General features: G+C 41.7%; 2 protein-coding genes across 3 annotated transcripts; both read right to left on the bottom strand.

Annotated features, from left to right (window-relative positions):
- Positions 1 to 62: 62 nt before the first annotated feature.
- VDAC3 (voltage dependent anion channel 3) lies at positions 63 to 13,165 on the bottom strand. Of its 2 annotated transcripts, none has more exons than XM_064400567.1 (9): positions 13,081 to 13,165; positions 10,327 to 10,398; positions 9,385 to 9,434; positions 5,327 to 5,479; positions 4,271 to 4,323; positions 2,775 to 3,002; positions 1,777 to 1,927; positions 826 to 883; positions 63 to 556 (listed from the first exon to the last, which is right to left on the bottom strand). In XM_064400567.1, exons 2-9 carry the CDS (start codon positions 10,391 to 10,393, stop codon positions 465 to 467), a joined length of 852 nt encoding a protein of 283 aa, XP_064256637.1. In that variant the 5' UTR covers positions 10,394 to 10,398; positions 13,081 to 13,165; the 3' UTR covers positions 63 to 464. The 2 variants fall into 2 exon arrangements, with proteins under 2 accessions (XP_064256637.1, XP_064256638.1); XM_064400568.1 differs by lacking the exon at positions 13,081 to 13,165 and adding an exon at positions 12,685 to 12,704 and having other exon boundaries at positions 10,327 to 10,401.
- Positions 13,166 to 14,637: 1,472 nt separating this feature from the next.
- Positions 14,638 to 21,747, bottom strand: POLB (DNA polymerase beta). Its single transcript, XM_064400408.1, has 14 exons — positions 21,575 to 21,747; positions 21,440 to 21,497; positions 21,281 to 21,347; positions 20,764 to 20,838; positions 20,267 to 20,325; positions 19,569 to 19,618; positions 19,140 to 19,191; positions 18,616 to 18,670; positions 18,455 to 18,527; positions 17,900 to 17,970; positions 17,115 to 17,201; positions 16,156 to 16,220; positions 15,498 to 15,637; positions 14,638 to 14,910 (listed from the first exon to the last, which is right to left on the bottom strand). The coding sequence occupies exons 1-14, from the start codon at positions 21,633 to 21,635 to the stop codon at positions 14,816 to 14,818; spliced, it is 1,008 nt and encodes a 335-aa protein (XP_064256478.1). The 5' UTR covers positions 21,636 to 21,747; the 3' UTR covers positions 14,638 to 14,815.
- Positions 21,748 to 22,448: the final 701 nt, after the last annotated feature.

Below are 22,448 nucleotides of genomic sequence, written 5' to 3'. Positions count from 1 at the left end.
AGAAAAAACGACCAAAAAACCCAGCTGGATGGAAACTTTGTGAGAGTCAACACATGTCAACCTTGTGTTCTGACCATGACCAATTTATTTCATTCTGATGTAACCCCAAATTTCCACTACAGCACAGAGGCCTCCTTTTATAAAAGGCTGTGAAGTATAGGACATGCAAAATGCAATACAATAGTGGGGACAGGTTGGATTTCCTTCTGTTATTTTTGAAACAGATTTAAAATACAGGGAACTGAAATGTGGCACAAACATCACAACTTCCATGCATGCCTTCATGTGTCTTCCTTTGTTGTGCTGGCACACTCTGGACTTCAGCATTGGGTTAAAGTCATTCTTGGGAAGAGTAGAAAGTTCACACTTCTTCAAATTTCAGAATAATATTAAGGCTGAAATGCACGGGGTACACTTTTCCTTCATCTTCCAGAGCACCACCAGTTGTTTTACTTAAAGCTGTGTTAAACTTCCAGCTCAAATGCCAGCCCGACTTTGTGACCTCCAGCAGTGAAATTCTTGCCATCAATCAAGCCTGAGAGTGTCAGCTTTACACCTACAAAAACAAGCCATGAGAACCATCACACACTCTGAGAGTGTCAGCTTTACACCTACAAAAACAAGCCAGGAGAACCATCACACACAGATCCCTGCACAGTTCTCTCTGACCTCACTCATGTGGCTCAGTTGCCACAGGAACACAGACATCCTTTACTTCTGAGTCTGCAGAAAGACTCCTAGCTCCTTTGTTCTGTTCTTAAACAGAATTAAAGCAGTGAATTAAACCATAGTTTAGTACTTAACACTATTTGCTCATTTGCTTACCAGGTCGGAGGGCATGAGTGTAACCAATTCCAATGAGGCTGGCATTGTTCACTTTAGCCTACAAGAAAAAAAAATCACAGTATTTACAAACTAAGTATTCATACAGAAGTGTCCCAGTGCCTTGAGAAGGGGGTTTATGCATTAACACTCTTCAGCTACTTGTAGACCAACCTCTGTTAGAAGCATGTTCCAATCTTTTCCTTTTCTCAGGAGTTTCCATCTTAAGCAAATGGTAGTCCTACACCAATTCTGCCTACAGAATGCCATGCTGTTCATATGTCTTTATATCCTTTAAAGAGCTACTCACTACAGTCCCTCAGAGTCTGTTCACCTCACTCAGGAATGATTTTTTTCTTTAATGAGCAAGAAATACCTGAATATGCACTCTCCTTTTTGCATTACTACATTTTAAGCTCTTTACAATAGCATTTCTCATCTTTAATTTTGGTTCAATGGTCCTGGAACTAATTGCTGGTTTGGAACATAAATGCTTGTTACTTCAGTTCTTAGTATTAAAACACATGTCAGCTGACTTTCAAGGGTTAACTTACTGCAGGGAAGGGCTGTAAGCTCAGCTGAACTTCCACCACTGTAACCACAATATGGTTTTACATTATGGATTTCAGAATTAAATCTTTTTAATTCTGCAATCCTTTTATTCTGCATCCTTTTATTACCTTTTAAAATACCTTTTTCAGCACACTAGCACACTATTCCAAGCATGCTAGATGAACTATTTCACTATGGACAAAATTATATTTAGGACTTCTTTCCCCCAATAATTTCACAATGTGATGTGTGAGGTCCCAATTTAAATTTGAACCACAACAGAAGCCACAGTTTGCAATCTACCATACTTCCTCAATAACCAGCTAAAGCAACTGCTTCAGAACACAAAATTTCAGTATTTAGGGGAGCTTGAAATACTCATTTCTGTAACAAAATTCTTACCACAACAGAAGTCTTCTCATCCATTTGGTACTTTCCAGCAATACCAAAGCGTGTGTTGTTACTGCCAGCAGTCCATGCAAGGTTGACTGATGTCTCAACCTTATCAGTAACCTTCTGATAAATAGAGCCACCAAACTCAGTGCCATCGTTCCTGTTTGCAATAGATGCAGGTATGTTTAGTAACTCCTCAGATTTACCCTTCCCCACAATCATCTGGTCATTATCTCCTAAACTGGACCAGGAGATCCAACACTTCCCTGAGCCCAGGCTCACTGCTTCCTAGCTGGAGCTGGCAGACTGCTGCTCTTATTTTTTTTTACACCAAACAAGTTTTGCTTTGCAGAATGGAACAGGACTTTCCAACAGCCAGAGACCTACAGTCTGAGGTTCTGACAAAAAAAACCCCAGAAAAGTGGCAGTGGTCACTGCCACTGTGCAGTAACACACAAAGGAGACTTCAGTTATGGGAATGAGAAGACTGAAAACCATGTTGTTGCATTGCAATTGTTTAAATGCACAATCCTCAAAGCATCTCAGGCCATCTGAATGCCAAGACAGCTGTGCAGGGATGACAGCTGGAAACAAACAACTGCTCCAGCTGCCTTCCTCCTTCATCTTGGCCATTTCTGAGGGGAAACACTCTGTCTGATGAAGAGGAGGAGAAGGTACAGTAGTTTAATTGAAGGCTTTTTTGTCTCGTGCCATCACAGAAGTTAAAGCTCACAGCTTTTAATTAGAAATTACCATAAAGGGCCTTTACATCACCATCGTAGATATACAAACCCCAAAACTATTCTGAAACAAGGTGTTGAGACAGCCAAAAGATGGGAAGTTGCCCCTGTTTTAGTTGTACTGGAAATGAAAATACTGAACAGAAATTAATTGGAAACAAATCAGCCTCCCCTTCCCTTCACCCACCTTTGACCTAAGGCCATTACTCCTAACTACCCCTACAGTTTGGCTCCTGTGATGTTTTTCTAGGCTCAGGCAGTACTTACACATTAGTGTGCAGCTGAAAGTCTCCTGCCTTATATCCCAAGGCAAAGTTGGTTTGTGAAATCTTGTATTTGGTTGTATCATAAGCCATCTGGTAGCCAGCAAGCCAGCCTTCATAGCCCACCACTGCCCAGCCATAAACAGTTGGTCCAGAGAAATCAATGTCCACGTTGCAGCCTACATGTACATAATCTCTTTTGTAGGTGGTCTTCAACTTGCCACTCTTCTTCCTGCAGAAACATGCAGTTTTACCCACAGGAATACACAAGCATGTAATAGATGTATTTTTATTCCAATATGTATGTTTCTCAAGGCCAGTTAATGGAACTGCTGTACTCCCTACTCAAAACTTAACTGCTGCTGAAGAGGGCACAGGACAAGGATAATGGTGCTGTGTATGTTCACCTGGTGCCACTTTTCCCCCTGCCACCTCAAACTCCATACAATCCTCAAAAAAGATAATATTGTTTCTCCTTAATGCTTTAAAAGCCATCTGGTTTCAATTTTTTTTAATCTCTGTATTATGGCATCATCAGTTTATTTTAGGAGCATCCATAAACCTGCAGCAACAGCTGTCTTTCAATGAATTTCTGTGTTTGGTTCTCTCCACTGTTCCTTCCTTGTGCAGTGCTTGCTTTCCTTTCTCCACTGCTGTGTACCAGTCTCCTCTAACAAAACCAGATTTCTTCATCCTCCAGACATCATCCACTTAAGTCTGCCTTTTTCTTGCCCTCTTGTGACACCTCTTCCTCTCTCCAATGTGTGTCTCTGTTGATTTTGCTACCAATTCAAACACAACTACAACAAAACTTTACCACCTCTTTAATTCTCCCCCCAGCCTCCTTTCTCTTCCACTCAAGACATGGCAGAACACTTGTGCTGCTGCCTGTAGCTCACACCCAGGCCTGGGGTCTCATTTTTGACTTAGCTTCTACTTCCTCATATCCAAGGAGTATTTCAAACTCAAGAGTCTTCTGACAGGCTCTCCCCATCAATAAATGAGTACCAGTCCTTATTTGCAGAGCAGCCTCAATCTTTGTGCACTATTCAGACATAAACAGCCTGAACACCCCTCCTCTGCTCTCCTACTTACTAAATTTAAGTACATGAGAATTGAGAAAGACAACTCAGTGCTATTCCACTGCCCATTCTACCTCCTCATTCAACTCTGCACAGACATCTGGCCAAAAGCATCAGCAAAAAAAAAAAAAAAATTGGTTTAGTGACTTGACAGCCTTAAGACTGTCAAGAACATCAAGACCTAATTGTTTAAGGGGAGAGTTAAAGGTTAGTACCTACTGCAAAACAATAAATTTGCCACTGGCCAAAAAACTGAAGGATGCTTTCAAGCAGAACTGATCCTCCTGAGTTAAGTATTAGCCAGTGACTGCAGAATCTTCTCCAATAAATGCTGAACTTTCACACAATGAGCAAAGTATTTTTAGAAGTTATGGGAAATTCTAGCAGTGTGTAGATAAAGGTAACAGAAAATGTTTACCCTGTGTTTGGTACAAATGTAGTGTCAAGAACCACCTTCAACCCTTCAGCCAACTGCAAAGAAAAAGACACATCTGCTGAAAAATCAGTTGAAACATAATTTCTTATATTCCACTACTAGAACTCTATTTTCTGTCTAAAATAGAACCATAATGTCTCCCTCATTATTTACAATGAAATCTGAAGATGCTGCATGATGAAGGATGGAAACAGGACTTTTTCTTCCCATAAGAAAACCCTTTAACAGCACAGACTTTGTAAAAACTTCCTGGTTTACACATAGGAAGTTGACAGATCCAGTGCTGACAACAAGAAAATTATTCACAGAATAATGACAGAAAGAAAACTACTCAAATCATGTTTCCTTATTCTTTATAGCAAAAAGAGCTCAAAAATCTCTCTCATAATCCACAGTTACTCTGTTAAGACACAGTACTTCTTTACAGGCCAAAGCACACACCCATCTCATTTTTCCCTACCTTGGTTATCAGCTGGACAGCACTTTCCATTTTAAAGCACATGTGGAAGTACAAACATGAATGGCCATACATGGCAGAAGGCACTACAGAATTTTTACTATCTTTGGCATCATTACCTTCTACTTGAAGCATTAACTGAAAAGCATAAACTGTTAATGTCAAAAATGTGTTTTGAGAGTGCTGCATGCTGGCAACCCTTTGTGTAAGCAGTGCCAAGCTGCAAACATTCATCTTTCTCTTCAACCTTACAAAATATATTCAATCTCAAGGCAGCCAAACTTGAATTCTTATACATTAAAGCATTTAAAATTATGGGACCTGTCTTTGGTTTCCCTGCCTGGCTGCAGCAGTGAGAGTTCTACACAGTTAGGTTCATTCAACTAGCCAGGTAACTCCCCACACCTGTAACTGCAGTCACCCCCAAATCATTACCTAGCACCCCCCACTCCCAGCCTGTGTGTTCTCAAATCCATGTAACCTCTTTTAATACTCCGGATACTTCTGTGCAATTTTCATTCTCCTCAATACTGCCTCATACCAGTCACAGAAACATTTCCAAATTATCTACTTGGTCTTACTTGATTCTCGACAGAAACTTCTGTTCCCAGTGTGTTGTCTGTGTTCCACTTCTGAGTGAATGTGAGTCCATGGCCTTTCTCCTTGTATTTGGTCTCTAGGCTGCCTGAAGCCTTGCCTGTGTCCGTGTTGGAACAACCGGTTGCAGTGAATTCCTGTCAAGAGCAAATATCACAGAATCACAAAACAGCCTGAGCTGGAAGGGAGCCACAAGGATCATGAGTCCAACTCTTTATGTGAATGGCCCATATGGAGATCAAACCCACAACCCTGGTGTTATTGGCACCATGCTCTAATCAACTGAGCTAATCACAGTTTTAGCAGTCTCTATATTTAATTACATTCGGTTTTTGCACTTGGCAAGTGCCAGCACTCACAGCCTTAGGCCTTTTGACAGAACCCTCAAAATCATCATCCTCCTCTTCCCTATCCCCACCTAAAATAATTTATTTTGTGTCACAAAGTGCTACTCCTTCTGGCATTCCTGTTCTGAATATTTCTTTTATTGAGGTGTACTGATAGAGCCTTGGAACTTGCCTAGGTTGGCAAAAGCCATGTTACACAAAGACCTGACACCTTCATTCACTTCTCATCATGGGAGTTGATCACTTGCTACCCCCCATCTTAACTTCACCACACTTTTCCCAAGCTTATGCATCAGAAAGTCCTTTTTCTGACTTCCACTGCCAAAGTGGCAGTTATTTCAATGCTCCACAATTTGTTCTGTACCTTCACGTGACTTTGGGATACAAAGCTGTATATATTCCTGGATTTTTTCTTCACAATATCCTCTAATTCCCTTTATCATCTTACTAGTACTGTCCTAATTGTGGATGAAAAGGCACCTGTTGCAGTCCTGGAAATCTGCTCCCCCTTAGGAAAAGCAATCCTACATCCAAGTTAGGTGAATAGGAAAAAGAAAAAAAGTCTTTTCTCACATTTCTCTGAACATCTTGTATGTTTCTGCTTGGTAATCATTTTCCCCCTCCTTGTATTTCAGCAGTGAAAATGTTTTCTGGAGAACTGATGCTTCTCATACTGACTATTCCACCCTAACATTGTGGTTCCCCCTACCATTTATGCTAATTTCATTTAGACCCTTCACACACTGTGATGATGACTTCAGTACCTTCCCCCACAACTTCTCTTTCATTCCCTCACTAACTCCACTTCAGAAACTGTCACCCTTCATAAGGCACCTTCAAATTGCACCTTTTCTCCTTTACATTATCAGATAACCTGACCTGAGCACCTTGATATTGCTCTGTCAGGCTGGTCCTTCACTCAGCAGTGAATGGAACCAACCACTTTGAATTTTGTCTAACATGTATTTTGTAAAATGCTGTTCAGTCAATTCTTCACACACCAGAGCTTCCTGTTATTTAGTGGACTTGAAATCTCAGTATACATCTCTCCTGGAATAGCTCAAGAGGAGTCTGCTCAGTGTTTCAGGCTGAGTATTAAGCAGTGAACAGGCATATTGCCACAGTAGTAAGCTCAAGATGTAGGTTTTAAAAAGTGTCTGAGAACTGCTCTTATTTGCTATCCTCATCTCTCCAATATTTCCCTTGAAGGAAGATAAATAATCTGTCACTATATTTAAAAGTTTTGTCTCTCTTGAAGTTAAAGTATTGAAAGATACAGTGCTTAAGAGACAGCAGGATCCATTTCCAACATATCCAAGCTTTGGAACCCTGACTTTCCATATCCTTCTCATCCCAGAATTGTATTCCTGGATGTATATCACTTTGACAATTCTGGACTTTGCAGAGCATACAAGGATCCAAAGACTGTCTTTAAATGTTTGTGAAGTGCTAGGAACACAGATCACATTCCTTACACACAGTTTGGGGTGGTGAGGGCAGGAGGAGACACTTACTTAAGATAATGCACTACTGCAACAGCACAGCAGTTATTAGAACACATCTAGCCAGCTACCAACATGTGACACAAGTCAGGATGTGTTAAGACTACTTTAAGACATAATTTCTATACAGAGTTTAATGTCACTTCCATAAATTCAGTGTAAAGACATGGCAAACCTGCATCAGAATTCAGAAGTAACTTTCTTCTAATCTTAGAACAGGAAACTGATTAAACAAGCTTGGTTTCTTTCTCAGATTAAGTAAAGGACAGATTGTAAATATTAGTCTCAAAGCCAAAGGAAATAAAAAGCCCTGCACTGTCCTATGATCAAAAGCCAAAGCATTCTGTCAGGTGTCAAGAACTCAACCTGCTTCTGGAAGCAGATGCCACAGAGACAGAAGTCTGCTGCCATCAGTCTTTACCTGTGTAAACTAGAACTTCTCACCAAACCGTAATTTCTTGAAGTTTTTGTAGCTGAAAAATCAAACTCATTCTGACTCCATGTCACACACCAGTCTGCATCAGTAGTTAAGCACAGCTTCTCATTGTCCATCTAGTTCATGGTGCCCAGCAGCTACAGGAATGCCATGCACTGAGCAGGCAAAACCACTTGCAATCTATGGAACAGTTATAACCAACAGACACCATCACTGTGGTTTCTTAAGTCCATGGGAAAAACACCCAAACATTTGTGTCATAACAATCTGAGGTACTATCAGTATCCATGTATGAATTAGATCTCATGCTTTGTTCCTAAATTCATCTCCATCCCCAAAACTCTAGTATTGTTGCACCAGAATCACTAACAAGCTCAAAACCTGCAGCAACAGACAACTGTACCAATACCATATCTATGTGGTTTTCCCTCTTCTGTTTTTACAGCGTTCTTGTTGTGGATTGTTGGACAAAGATTGCAAATGGCTTTACACACATGGATCATACAGCAGATCTAGGGCTATGGACACAGTCAAACTGTACATGAATAACAACACAACTAAAAACAATTCCACAGTTTACAAATTGCTTAGTATGCAGCACAGAAAGCCTTGTCAGACAAAGCAATAAAGGGCCAACACGTCAAAACAGTCACCACTCTTACCAACTGGATAAACATCCAAAGAAAGTTGCATGGAAAAGAAAAAGCCCATTTTAGAACTTTATACAGCTGTTCATGCTCCATCACAATCAGAAGACAGCATAATTAACTATTAGCATGCTGTTTGAGAATCAAAACTGCCAGCTAGGAAAACTGCCTATCAAGAGATGTCAGCAAGCAGTGGCAGCCATGGTATGGAAACCACCCAGTTCCTCGTGCCCAGACATTCCTGGTGCACAATGCAAGTAATCAGCAAAAGCTCTCAACTGAGACAAAATACAGAAATACAGAAGTAAGGACTTACACCTTTTGCAAGATAAGAATGCAAGAGAAGGAGGGAGCTCAGGAAAAAATGGTTACAAAGCAGGCTGAGAAGCAATCTGTCTTACCAATCAGAACAGCACTGAGTGGTAGGTAAGACATGCAGAACTCAGAGTGAGTGTAAGAAAAATATTATCTGGTGGATAATGTATGCCTGTGGTTAAAGATCAAAATTATGACACCCATTCCTAGTTTTGCCAGCCCTCCTGTGAAACTGTCAGGAAGTTCCACTTCTCCACCATTAAAATGGGGATCACTGGATATTCTTGTTACTTGGAATGCTAAAGCCTACTTAAGCTCTCAAATTCTACATACAGGATACTGCAGGACTGTTTTCAGTTTTAATTAAATCTTGAATTTTAAGCACAGTGGAAATGAGTGAAAACACAGTTGAGTTAAACTCCAGTGCTTACTTGTCCCTTGACCTTTGGACAGAAGTCCCTCTGGACTAAAATTCCTATGAAAACTAGCAACTGCAGGGAAAATCAGATGCATTCATAAGCAGAAATGAGAGGTGAAGAGACTCATGTTTGGGATGTGTCAATGGAACAGGCAGGAAAATAACAACAAGGTGTATGAAAATTCTTGTATGCCACAGGAGAAAAAGTACTGCTATATCAGCTTCATACTATTGTAGGAATATCCCAGCTATGAGTTTTAAAATGAGAAATGAAAGACACAAGCAACACCTGCTAGCAAGTTCTAATACTTGGTACCAGCTCAGGAATTTGTCCTTCCATTGCTATGCTGGTGGTGTTTAAAGTCCTCAATACTTACCACCCCACTGGAAGACTTGGTCTTCAACTCTAACTTGACCATTCCAAATCCTGAAAATAAAATAGCACACAGCATCTGTTTCACTGAAAGATACAAACAAGGCTTATTTCCAACACACTCAAAGTATGCCAGGTGGGTACACTGCCCTGAAACAGCTTTCATGTTTAAATAGCTGTTGAACATATTGAGGGTTATGAGGATTATGAGAAGAATGACTGAAGGAATTCTGACAACTCAAAGTATGTTGCCTCATAATTTATAATCATAACAGACACCAACCATCAAGTATCTCCACCTTCTGGAACTACCTGGGACCCATCAATACAATTCTCATTTACTTAGTTTACATTTTATTTCTGATTTCAGGGCAGGAAATTTTTCTTCTCCTCTACTCCAAAAAAAGTTTCAACTTACTTCAATCAGTGCCATATACAGAAGTACTACTGCTTTCTTCCTTCTCTGCCTGCTCTGAATCTAGGGAAACATTTGGTCCTTGCACTAAGTAGAAAAGCTTGGAGTAACTGATTCTAAAGCAGGGAACTTGAGGTGATTTTTAGCAAAGCCTGCACTCCAGGGTGGGAGAGACCAGACCACAGTGCATTTTATTTTTATGTAGCATATGGATTTGGGATACAAATGAAATCTTTATTGCACACAAACTCAGATTTTTTTAAAAAATCAACACTTTCTAGTACTGTTCCAGAAAAGAGACAAATGTATTTATAAATACTGTGTAAATATCCACTCCTGCTTTAACAATAGGCTATTCTGATTAACACAAAGGTCACTCTTCCTCAGGAACCTGTTCACTGCCACATATGCCCCAAGGCTCTGCTGGTAAGGTGTTAGGGAATCTCTGAGGTACTCGTGTTCTTACAGGCATTTTCAAGATGCCTAAGGAAAAAATGTGACAGGTGATCCAACCATCCTCATCTTACTTACCATATCCCTTGTTGAAAACATCCCTGGCAGACTTTCCCAAGTCACAGTATGACGGTGGAACAGCCATTGGATCTGAAACACACAGGAAGCTCTAAGAATCTTAGCTGGAACAGCATAAAATGTCAACTACAGCCAAAGCATCAATAAATGTCTATGATTAGTAGTCTCTGAGTACATCACCAATACAGAACTGCCAGATTTTTGAAGAATGTTCATCAAAGTCATCCTTGCATCACTGCTGCTTTGTCCAAAACAAGCTTTGATTCAAAGAATTTATGAAAGCCAATCCATTATTTAGAATCATGAACCCCAGCTATTACATCCCACTATGGATCTGGCCTCACAGTCTTACACTGCAGAAAGAACTCATGGGAGCCTTACTGCTCTTCTGATAATGAGGAAATATTGCTTTTGTGATACCAAAAGCAATGGCATCACATTTTTTGGACCCATTCTGAAAGGGACCTCAAGTGGCAAATGATGTCAACACTTAACAATCCCAAAGGAAAGCAGGTGTCACTTCCATCTGCACTTTAACTTCTTAGAAAGCTTTTTCAGACATGTGAAAAATATGAAAAAGATCTCTGTATACTGTCCAGTAGCCACCAGTGAGTATTTCTGCACTGTGCACACAGAGCAACAAAAACTGTATTTACCAATAGGGGTACATTTCCTAATATTGTTACAACTACATGGGAGAAATAGCTCAAAAGGATGGGCATTAATATTGCAGTGTAGATGATGTATTTTATTAGGGATTTTGAATCAGAAAACCCACAGTAAAGAAGTAGGCAAACTCTTCCCCAGTGGAAAATTGGTCTTCCTCTTCTAAAATAAGTTTGCATAAAGGCACACCTGCCCCAGAAGAGAAAAGGTATAAAAGATGGTATAAAAGGTATAAAAGATGCTCCTTTCATTTGATTTTAAGGACAACTCCTTCCATTCCTACTGCTGATGCATTTGTTTGTATTTTTCTCTGCAACACCCACATCAGAAATCCCTGACCCCTCATCTGTTTATACCAAACTGAAATACTAATCTTAAAAGTAATGATGTGAACAAGACACGTGGAAGTACTCATCACTTGTCTTCCACCATTTTAGCTGCTTAGTGGTGTACTCAGTTTCCCTGCTGCAAATGCAACACTTCTGCCTTCCTTTCAGCCACTTTTCAGCCAGCCCTTCCTAAAATGAAGCACTTGGGCAATTTACAAGTATCTTTTTTCAGTGACCCAATAACCAACCTGCAGTGTATATCTATCAGTACACAGACTTGATGGTCCTTGTGGGTTCCTTCCAATTCAGGATCTTCTATGGTTCTGTACAAACCTGTGGTTTAGAAGATCTGGAGCCCATGGGAACATTACAAACACTCCATGATCATGGATTTGTAGCTGGCCTCTAAACCACACAACCTGAAAGCTTCGCAAGGGTTGGTGGTGAGCCACAACACGCTCTGACTGATTTCAGGGTTTGAAAGAGATCAGTCTGTTCTAACTTTAAAACTACATCGAGATTTTTACATCAAACAAGATGTAAAAATCTTAAATAATAACCCCTCACTGCAGTTTCTGAAGTCATGCCATGCCTCTACCTCTTTCATGCTCTCAAGTCTGGGGCCCTGCACAGATGGGGTGTGGGCTTTAGAGAGACAAATGACAACTGTGCTTGGTTCTCTTGGGGCTCTCCACAGCTTCACTGCAAACACCTGAACCAAAGGAGGACCTCACCATCCTGCTCAGCACATTCTCAACCTAAATGTCACCCTTTTTTTGGGTGACAATCTCTTGTGTTTACACCTCGTTTTAATAAGGCTATTGAGACAGCTGGAAAATCGTAAGCCTGTTCACTCTCTTCACTCTATGCAGCGGTATCCTCTGTGGTCTACGTGTTTAAATGTGTATATTAAATTTTATGCAAGTGTTTGGATAGTATTAAAAGAAAGAGATTCTGGAGGAGACAATGAAGCACATAAATTCTCTGCAGCTCTGCTTGCACAACAGACTCATCTAGAAGAACTGAGCTCGGTTTCACAGCTCTTAAATTTGAATCAACCAGATGCCGCGGCAACAGGTGACGAGACACGGCGTGAAGCGGGAAAAGAACCACAAGGATACGGTGGAATAAGTGAAAAAAAAACCAAAAACGACCAAAAAAAATTTTTAAAAAATTAAAATTTAAAAAAAATAAATTAAAAAAATAATAATCCTTGCACAAGAAATATTTGTGGGGCCGGTTTTGGGTTTCCCGAGGGGCGCGGCGGGGCCTTGCCCGCGACCACCGCCTCGCTCCTCCGGCGGCGGGGCCGGAGGGGCGGCGGCCGCGCGGCCCCGGGAGCGCGAGCCCGCCGCCGCCGCCGCCGCCCGCGCTACGCAACGGGTAACGGAGCGGGCACGCTCCGCGCCCCCTCCCCTCCCTGCCCAAATACCGGCGCCGCGGGCACGCCCGCCCGCAGCCAACCCACGGGGCCGTGCGGAGAAAGCCGAGCAAGCAGGAACACCGCCCGGCGTCAGGGGGAAAGCCGGCCCGCGCGCCGGGCCTGCCGCCGGGGAATCGCCGCCGGCGCCCGCGGCCCCCTCAGCCCTCAGGGCCGGCCCCCTCAGCCCTCAGGGCCGGCCCCGCCGCCGCAAGGCGACTCGGGGGACGCCCGCCTCCGCCTCGCTGAGGCGCAGAGGGCAGCGCCGGGCTGCGGCCGCGAGGCCCGGCCCCTCCCGGCCCGGCCCGGCCCTGCCGCCCGCCGCGGCCCCGGCGCTACCTGCCGCCCGCGCTGCCTCCGGTACGGCTCCCGGCGCCCCCAGCTCCGCATGCGCGGCGCCGCCGCCGCTGCGCACGCGCGCGGGGCCGGCCGTGCCGCGCGGCCCGGGCGTGGCGGCGGGAGCGCGCGCGGGAGCGCGCCCGTGCCCCGGGAGCGAGCGGCGCCGCCCGAGATACAGAGAGACCGAGAGAAAGAAGGGAAAAAAAGACACAATGTATATTTATATAATTCACCAAAAAAAGCAAGCTCTCTCAAGAACCCCTTTTTTTTTTTTTTTTTTTTTTTTTTTTTTTGCACACAGAAGAATTTGCAGTTTTACGGAGAGAGACTGCAAAGCCAACAAATTCTGTGTCAAGGCCAAAGACAAAGTAGTCTTCTGGCCTAGCTGTTGAAGAGGATGGAGAATGCATCGCTTTGTGCTGCCCAGGAAACATCTGTAAATGTGGTAAACATGTTACTGCTGTTTGATCTTCTGAAATGACAGCAAATAAAATAATAACCAAATGCCACTACACATTCGTGATGGAATATTCCATTTGTTTATTCCTATTGGTTACTGAAGAAAATACTAAATATATCAGCTATGCATCTATTTTTACAATAAGGCATCAAAATACTTCATACAGTACCAAGTTAACTTCTAGTTTTCTTACATACTACTACATGCATTAGCACCAAGGAACACTCCCAGAAATTAAAGCTCCTGATAAGAAAAACTGAAGAAAATAAATAGATAAGTAAGAACATCAGCCTGTAATCTCCATTACTAAGATTGATCAACTCTCCCTGTATAAGAACAACTTGAAAATGTAGCTGTTCTGCAGGGTTAAGAGATGAAAATAAGACACAGTATTCAAATACAGTAGCAGCAATAAATTCCATGCTCATGCTGTGTGACACATGGAAGCTAGTAGCTTACTGCTTTGAAAATTATAAAAAAAAAATAATCCAACCAACAGAATTCCTGTCCCAAATACAACTAGTAATGCATTCTTGAAGAGACCTTGTCTCACATCCAAAATACTCATTCCCTTTCCCAACAATTAAAGGGGAGCTGCAAAATAAGATTTGCCAGGTTTGCATATAAAAAAGGGCAAATTGAAACTACAGGAGCAGTAGCAATGCCTCAACTAACCAGACCAAGCCAAACGAAACACAGAGCACTGCAACCAATAGCTAGAAACAAAATTCACAGTTCACATGCAACAGGAGAATGGCCACCTTAGCACACAGCCCATAATCAAAGATTTTAGAAGAGCAACTCATCATGAGCTCCAGCACTGCACCAACACACTTAACACAGGTAGGAGGAGATAGAGAGAACAGTTAAAAATTAGTGCTCTTCATGATACAGCCTGTGCATTTTCATTCTGGTATCTACACATATATAAGATATAAAGAGAGATGTTGGATGCCCCAGCCCCAGAAACATTCAAGGTCAGATTGCTTAGAGCCCAGTCCAATCTCCTCTAGTCAAAGATGGCCCTGCTCATGGCAGGACTACATGGCATTTAGGGGTCCCTACCAACCCAAATTATCCTGTGACTGCATGAAAACGGAATCTGACAGGATTTATTGCTCACGACACATTCTGTTCTGTTCCAAGTGCCATGGACTTGCTTTAGACTTCATTAATGTACAGATTTTCAAGTAACATTCCAAGTAAGACTATCACATCTTTGTAAGAAGCTATAAAAATATCTCTGTGGGCTATAAACCCTGACAAAGCAGTTAATTATTCACTCCGATCCTTGGGCTCTCTGTACTTCCACTGGATGTAGTCAAAGATGTCTTTTTCACATTCTACTGGCAGGGCCTCCCCAGCAACTCCTGCAAGGAAATTACACAAAATATTTCAAAGGTGGAAAGTCTGCACCATTCAGAAATGCCAAATGCATTGGCAAATTAAAACAAAACTGCTGCAGGTAAAAAACCTCTTCCTCCCCAAAATGACCTCCCCACCCTCTGCAAAATTTTCATGGTGTTTTCTTATTAGTGTCAAAGGAAATCAGGTAATGAATTAACTTTGGGGCCATGTGATTATGCAGTTAAATAAATTTATAATTGTGTGTGGGTATATATAGTCACCTCTCCTCCAAAGCAAAGCAACTGAAGGACATGACATACCCTGTGAACAGTAAGAAACCAAATATGTGCTGTGCACAGCACAGGGAAAAAAAAATCTTTAAATCATTAAGACTTTAAGCAGATTAGGAGGCCCAAAGAGGTAACTCTGTGCCACAGAGCTGCCTGCATGTAAGTAGCTCCCCCTTCTTGCTGTAATGGTGCCCAACACCAAAAAGGACACTGTGAAAAATTCCACAAACTATCAGAAGCATTTCCAAACTGCAACCAGTGGCAGGTGATCACACAAAGTGCATAACTGGAAAGAATACTCTGCAAAACCTCAGACTGACCAGTCACACCCAAGCGGCGGATTGTGTACTCATTGATTGTGAAGCCCATTTCCAGAGCATGGGCTCTCATGTTTTTATTGAATATATCACTTCCTGTGAAATACAGCACACCACAGTAATACTGATCTTTCGGGATAAGCCTGGAACAAAAAGTAGAAAAGATTTGGAACAAATATACAACAAAGAAGTAACAGGCCATTTAAAATTCAGTAATTCAGCCACGTGTAAATTTACTTTGTACTCCTGTGTCTACATTCTGCAAGTCCACACATTCAATTTTCCCACAAGCCAGATGCCAAAGTGAAGGGAACTGCATGAGAAAGAAAGGTTCAGCCTATCTACCCTTACCCAGAAGTTACTGGTGTTCAGCCACTGCCTGGTTATGGTGCTTGCACTCCTGCCAAGTGTCAAAGCAGGATGATAAAATAGGACAAGATTCTGAATCTGAATAGAATACCATGATTTGAAGCACAGCATTATTGCTAATAACCTGTTGTAATTACTGGCAGTTGGCCAGTGGCTGCCACACTGCAAAGGCATTAGAAACCTAAAAATGCCACGTTCTGAACATGGTAGTAGAGCTTTGAATGAAAATGTTGATGCAAACGCCTGCTCTGTGGCAGACAGCTGAGCAGGGGTTTGGGGTTTGAGGCAGTACCTGATATCAATTCTGCGGTGTGGATAAGCTGTGCCATCTTCTTTATCTGGCAGCTGGCAGACTCCCTGTGAGGAATTAAGGCAAGCGAGAAATTCAGATGAAGTTAAACAGATCTGAGAACCATCTTTACCTCCCCACCCCTAAACAACCTCTAAACAATCCTCAGCCATCCTGGAAAGCAAAGGTAAATCCCTGCTGGACTACAACAGCCAGATAACAGAATATAGTGAAAAACTATTTTACACTGCTGTGGGAACTGTTGTTCAGTGTGGCACAGAACTGCTTCTTACATTTTTATTGCACCAGGAAGGATCCTCATTTCCCTGTCCTCATTATTATCAGGCTTTTCAGTATGCATGAATATCAGCAGGTTAAGAAAAGAAAAAAAGCCCTGCACTGTCAGCATGGGATCTAAAAAATTAATGTTCTTGTAATTCATTACTTGCTTTAGGCATCCCACATAATCCCTATTATATCCTAAGTCTGGTAGCTTATCTATTAAATCTGTTCTGCAGCAAAACTGGCACAAAAGGAGACAAAAGTATATTATATCTTAGACAAAATCAGGTAAATGTAGTTCTGAGATGAAAGCTGAATGATTCCAGGATCCTGAGGACACAACTACAGAAGTGGTCACTGCTGAAGAAGTGATGTTGTGCTGAGGCTTCAGGAAACATCCAGCAACACAGACACAACTGACATTATGTGATGAAGGTTATGTCAGCAGGGTTCAGAACTACACAGATATCTGCACACTCTCTAATACTGAAATCCCACCATAAGGTATTCCCCAGGAGTTACCTGCAGGAAATTCTTATGAGGTGCAAGCAGAATAATTTAAAAAAAAAACCCCACACATCACCCCCACTTCCAGCAGCCCAAGCAATTGTATTCATCCCAGCTTCTGCCAGGAAAAGTAATCCCCCCACAACATCCTTGACCACCAAAAAAGCTCTTACCATGAATTTGGTGTCACCTTTAGACAGCATATCTGTGACAAAGTGGACTTTTTCCAGCTGTTCCACAACCTGATGCAGAAGTTTTGACTAGGAACAATGGTAACAAAGAAGAAGAAATTACTTCACAAATAACAAGAATATCTTACCTATTTACTAGATAGAGGCTCCTATAAGATGTACTATTCTACATGAAATTTGACCCAAATGGGAAAAAATGTAACAATAATACTGGGAAAAAGCTAATAAAATTACAGTTGTGGAAGATAAAAACAATTTCTACCAATACCCCCAAAGTGAGATAGCCTTTACTTGGAAATTACAAATCTAATTCAGCTTTTAGACAATGAATCTATAGAAGGAACACAAGAAAAAAACCACTGTCATTAATACTATTTCAGTTAGTCCCAAAAGAATACAAGGGCAGCAGGACAGTTTCCTATCATCTAAATGATTATGGCTACATAAAGAAATGGTCAGTCTACCTTTAATCCAGCTAGCTTTACAGTTCTGCATTACTAAAGCACATGAATTCAAGGAGGTGGGGGAATATGTTTGACAGGAAGAGGAAGGAGAGAAGGGTAAAAATAAATATATTGACTAGTTCTGCAAGAGAAACACCACATAATATAAGGACCTGAGAAGTAATTATAGCTCCTCAAAATAAACAGGGCAATCCAAGAGAAAATTTCAATATTACAGTAAACACAAAACCACAAAAAGCTGCAATCCAAGTCTGAGACTGTGTGCAATGCACAGTTCTGATCTGTGGCATCTGAGACAGGCACCTGTTTGGATGATTCAGACGTGAAACTGGGATGGGTTAGGAGAACATCCATATCACCACTTGACTCTGCACCTAGGCAAGAAAGAAGCAAAGAAAAATCCTTCTGTGTGTGGCAAAGTATACTAAAGTTGCTAAATGTAATCTTACCTCTTCTTGTAAACATGGTTTTCTAGCAGGGAATGGTCACTGTTAGAGATATTAGCAAAACAAAAAATAATCTTAAAAGTAAAAGAATCTTGGTTTTTAATCAGAAGTTTATATTCTCCATACGTAAGAAAATAGCCAAGAATTTCTTGCTGTACTCTATAGCAATGAAACACAAATGTTGTTAATGTAAAAACAGAGCAAACAATTCACATTACAAGATACTACTCTTTGTGGGGGAAGGATGGAGAAGCAAGGATTTATGTGGGTGTCTCATCACTGAACCAGCTAGTCAAGACAATACTAAGAGGAAAGGCCAGCTTCCAGAAAGAGTCTGTCAAGAACAACAAACACAGTAACTTGTATTTCTTGTTATCCCAAAATAAAGATAACAACATCACAGAGTACCAACCTCGCCTAAAACTGCCACAGACTGTAGCAATATAGTTTGGGTCCAGTTTCTTTATCTCCTGGAGCACAATTTCCTATGTAAAAAGGAAAAAGTGTGTTTAGAGGTGGCCAGTCATTCACTGGCCATCAGTACATCACATCCTTAACAATGAGATTTTTTACCTGCATTTGCAGCATTTCTTCCCTCGGGATTCTTTTCTCAAAATCTTCAAAGTATCTGCAAATATAAAAACAGAAGTATCTGAAAGAGTGGCAATGGGCAGCATCTTAAAATTTTAGTCAATTAAACATATATCAGAGGAAAGAATACTAATTTACTGGCCTGAATACTGAGGGACAGACACCCATTCTGTGCAGCATTCTCAAGTTCAGACATGCAAAGGTTACCTTGCTCACAGCACATAAAAAACCAGCCTGGGCCACTTCCATGCAGATTGTGAAGAAACAACTCCACAACCTCCCTAAAGTGATTTTCCATGAGCTAAATGAGGAAATCACTTGAAATTAACTTCCCTCTGAATGGAGACTAAGCCTTCCAACCTGAATGAAACAAAAGCTCTAAAGAACTGCTGAAAAGCATGTAGAGCACAGAGAGAAAACTTTACTCAGCCTGTGTAACCTTAATTAATCCTGGTGTCTGAAGGAGTGATCAGAAACACCAAGCACTTGTACCCAACAAAGCTTACTTCAGCCCAATTCGCTGGTGATGGGTCAGCTTGTGCTCAATTTTTCTCAGATCTAGAAAAAAAAGTCCAAACAAAACAGTTAACTGAGGACTAAAAATCTTAGAGTAAGTTTCCATCAACACAAAGATGATGCATGTAAAGAATACATAAGGAGAATACAACCTCAAAGGAGGGAATTTTAAACCACCTACACAGCAGCTGATAGGATGACCACAAATACACAGAAAACTTCCAACAAGACTTAACAGACCACCAAAGAGCCAAAATCCTTGTTACCTCCCATGTAACCTGCACATACTTGAGTTTGGATATGTATGAAGTGCCTTAAGCCTGTGTACCAACTTTAGCATCTTACACACCCTCCTCAAAGCCTTGATAGAAAAAAAAAGATCACTGGAGTGTGAACCAAGGCCCCATATTCACACTTACCTTCTAAAGTCTTAATTCCTTCCTCGACAAACTTCCTGGCAGCAGCAGGACTGCAAAGAGACAAGGCAATGTGGCATCAGGAACAGCAAGAACCTTTCCACACTGAACAGGACATCAGAATTATTTACAGCTGTGTAGGTTCTGAAAGGCTGAGACTGAGGTTGCTTGTGATGCTTACATTTTTTTCAGCATACTCGTTTTCAGTTTATGCTTTTGGTCAGCAGAGATCTAAAGCTTGGCCTGCATTTTTTTTTGCATTGATATGACTATAGAGTGATATATAATAGTAAGTAATTTAAAAAGTCACAGAAAATAGGCAATATTGCTTCAGACAGTAATACCAAATGCACAATAACACTGCATTTTTTTATTAGTTTGTTTTTGTTTTGTTGCCTCCCTCAAGGCTCTGCTTCTCCTTTTACAAAAACCCTGAGGCCAGAGTCTCACTTGCACGGTTCCATTCTTGTCTCAGGAAGCTTCCCACTTCCACTCCTCCACCACAAAGTCTGTAATTCATCATTCTATACCCTTTAGTTTCATTCAATCCCATAATCACAACTACAGTGTGTCAGTGTGGGCATTACATCAGCAGCTCAAGCTCATTCTATTATGTGCAATCATCCAAATTCTACTCATAAGTCCATCAAATTAACAGAAAGGGGAAAAAAAGCCCTAAAAACACCCCAAGAAACTTTTACCCAATGCCAGTGACTCGTGTCAGGAAATTGATAGAAGCACTTGTATCATCTTGTCGAATCTACAAAAACAAAACAGTAAAACCCAAATATTTCGTTACTCCACTTGCAATAAACAAACAAAAAGAAGACTTAATAGGACAAAACAGGTTTGACTCTAGTTGGGAGGTTCACTACAAGTCACTGCAAAACAGGACCAAGGGCAGCATGGTGATCACAATAATGCCACACGTAACTAGCCTGAAAACTGGCCATGCTAAGGAGAACAGGAGACTTATAGCACAAAACTCCACGGCCTCCCAGCCACAGATTTCCACTTCTGACAGAGGACCTGCACGCTGAGCTTCTCAATCCTTGATTTCTACTTACCATCCACTCTGTTCACCACTCCTAAAACTGTCCAGGGACAACAACAGAAACGTGCAGAGCAAACCAACTACTTTGCAAGTTATCAAGAAAAGCAGCTATTGAGAAATGCAGAACAGGAGAAAGATACCCACCTTTTCCAATTTGCGTAGTTTCCCAGTGGATAAGAACTCATCTATCTTTTCAGCTATTTTAGCACCCACTCCATCCTAAATATCGGGGGTGAGTACAAACAAGTTAACTTAAAAATCACTTTAAAGTCATTATATGCGGGAAGCAAGGAAAACTCCCCAGAATTTAGAGCCCAGAAAGAACGATGGGGCACCCCAGACCACAATAAAACATGAGAGTGTAAAAGAGCACAAGAATTCAAGGGTACAATATAAATGGCATAAATGCTGTAATGCAAGGGCTATATCAAGTTTGAAGCGATAAGTTTGAACAAGGCTTTGATTCTTACAGCTCAAGATTTATAACAAAGGAGTAAGAGAGCAAAGAGGAAAGACATTTTCACATGCAGAAGCTCAGATGGGATGCCCAGTTCCAGCTCTGAAACCCCCAAATTGGGATCCAGGTCCCCGAACTCTGACTGGGGCAGGGAAGGAGGCGCTGCCAGAACATCATCCCCACCACCCGGACACGAGCACCTACCAGCTTCTTGGCTTCAGCCCCGCTCTGAATCTTGCTCGGATACCGGGAGATGACCGAGGCCGCTTTCCTGCGGAACAGGGCCGGTCAGCGGCCGCACGGGCAGGGGCCCGGGACGGGGCAGGGGCCCGGGACGGGGCCGCGGCGGGAGGGAAGCGGTACCTGTACGCGTTGTACTTGTGGATGGCCCGGTTCACGTTGCGCTCGTAGTTGGCCAGCTCTGCGGGAGAACCGCGGTGAGAGCGGCCGGGCCGCGGCCCTCGCCGCGCACGGAGCCGGCCGAGCGCGGGCACCTACCGGTGAGGAAGTCGGTGATGCCCTCGTTGGGGCTCTCCTGCGGAGCTTTGCGCTTGCTCATGGCCGGCAGCGGCACGGAGCGCCCGCCGGAGCTGCAGGCGGCGGTCCCGGGGAAGGAGCGGCAGTCGAGGGGAAGGAGCAGCGGTCCCACGGAGGGAAGGGAGGCGGCGGTCCCACGGAGGCGGTGCCGGCAGTGGCGTCACGCCGCGTCCGGTGCCGCCGCACGGGCGGAGCCGCTCGGTGCGCTCCGCGCTCCTCTGCTCTGTCACCGGGCCTCCTCGCGGAGTGGCAGCGCCGCAGCTCTTTTTGCCCAACAGCCAAGTGTCGCGGGCTCCAGGTGCTGTGAAAAATGGGTATTTGTGGTTGGCTTTTCGCGAGTATTAAAATTAATATTGTGTTATGCTGGAAAGTTATGCTGTATTAATTTTCTTAAGTAGTGTATTAAATATAAAAATATTCTATATAATATATAATATATATTATATTATATATAATATATATAATATATAAAAATATATAAAATATATAAAATATAAATATATATAGAAAAATATATAATATATAATATATAATATATTATATAATAGATCATATATTGTATATTATGTATTATGTATTATATAATATATAGAATATATAATATATAACATTATATATTATATATTATATATTATGTATTATATATTATGTATATTATATATAATATAATATAAAATATGGAAAATAGAAATATATAAAGATATAAAAATTATAATTTATAATATGTAATGTGTAATACATAAAATATAATATGTAATATATATATAAATTTTCTTACATAGTGTATTAAATATAGTTTTAGGTTATAACATAATGTTAAAATAGAAACTATGCT

The sequence above is a fragment of the Passer domesticus genome, chromosome 28 (genome assembly GCF_036417665.1).
Source record: "Passer domesticus isolate bPasDom1 chromosome 28, bPasDom1.hap1, whole genome shotgun sequence".
Classification (NCBI taxonomy): domain Eukaryota; kingdom Metazoa; phylum Chordata; class Aves; order Passeriformes; family Passeridae; genus Passer; species Passer domesticus.
The sequence above is the reverse complement of the archived record's forward strand: the minus strand, read 5'-3'. Positions and strand labels throughout refer to the sequence as shown.

What these genes read in the sequence shown, in the direction of transcription:
- VDAC3 (XM_064400567.1), bottom strand. Translation starts at nt 10,393, where the DNA reads ATGGCTGTTCCACCGTCATACTGTGACTTGGGAAAGTCTGCCAGGGAT. An exon ending in CCAAGTCTTCCAGTGGGGTG is followed by an intron (nt 5,480 to 9,384) that starts GTAAGTATTGAG and finishes TGCTCTTGACAG; the next exon opens with GAATTCACTGCAACCGGTTG. An exon ending in TTTCAGCTGCACACTAATGT is followed by an intron (nt 1,928 to 2,774) that starts GTAAGTACTGCC and finishes TATTGCAAACAG; the next exon opens with GAACGATGGCACTGAGTTTG.
- POLB (XM_064400408.1), bottom strand. Translation starts at nt 21,635, where the DNA reads ATGAGCAAGCGCAAAGCTCCGCAGGAGAGCCCCAACGAGGGCATCACC. An exon ending in AGGAATTAAGACTTTAGAAG is followed by an intron (nt 19,192 to 19,568) that starts GTAAGTGTGAAT and finishes TTTTTTTTCTAG; the next exon opens with ATCTGAGAAAAATTGAGCAC. An exon ending in CACCAGCGAATTGGGCTGAA is followed by an intron (nt 18,671 to 19,139) that starts GTAAGCTTTGTT and finishes TTATATTTGCAG; the next exon opens with ATACTTTGAAGATTTTGAGA.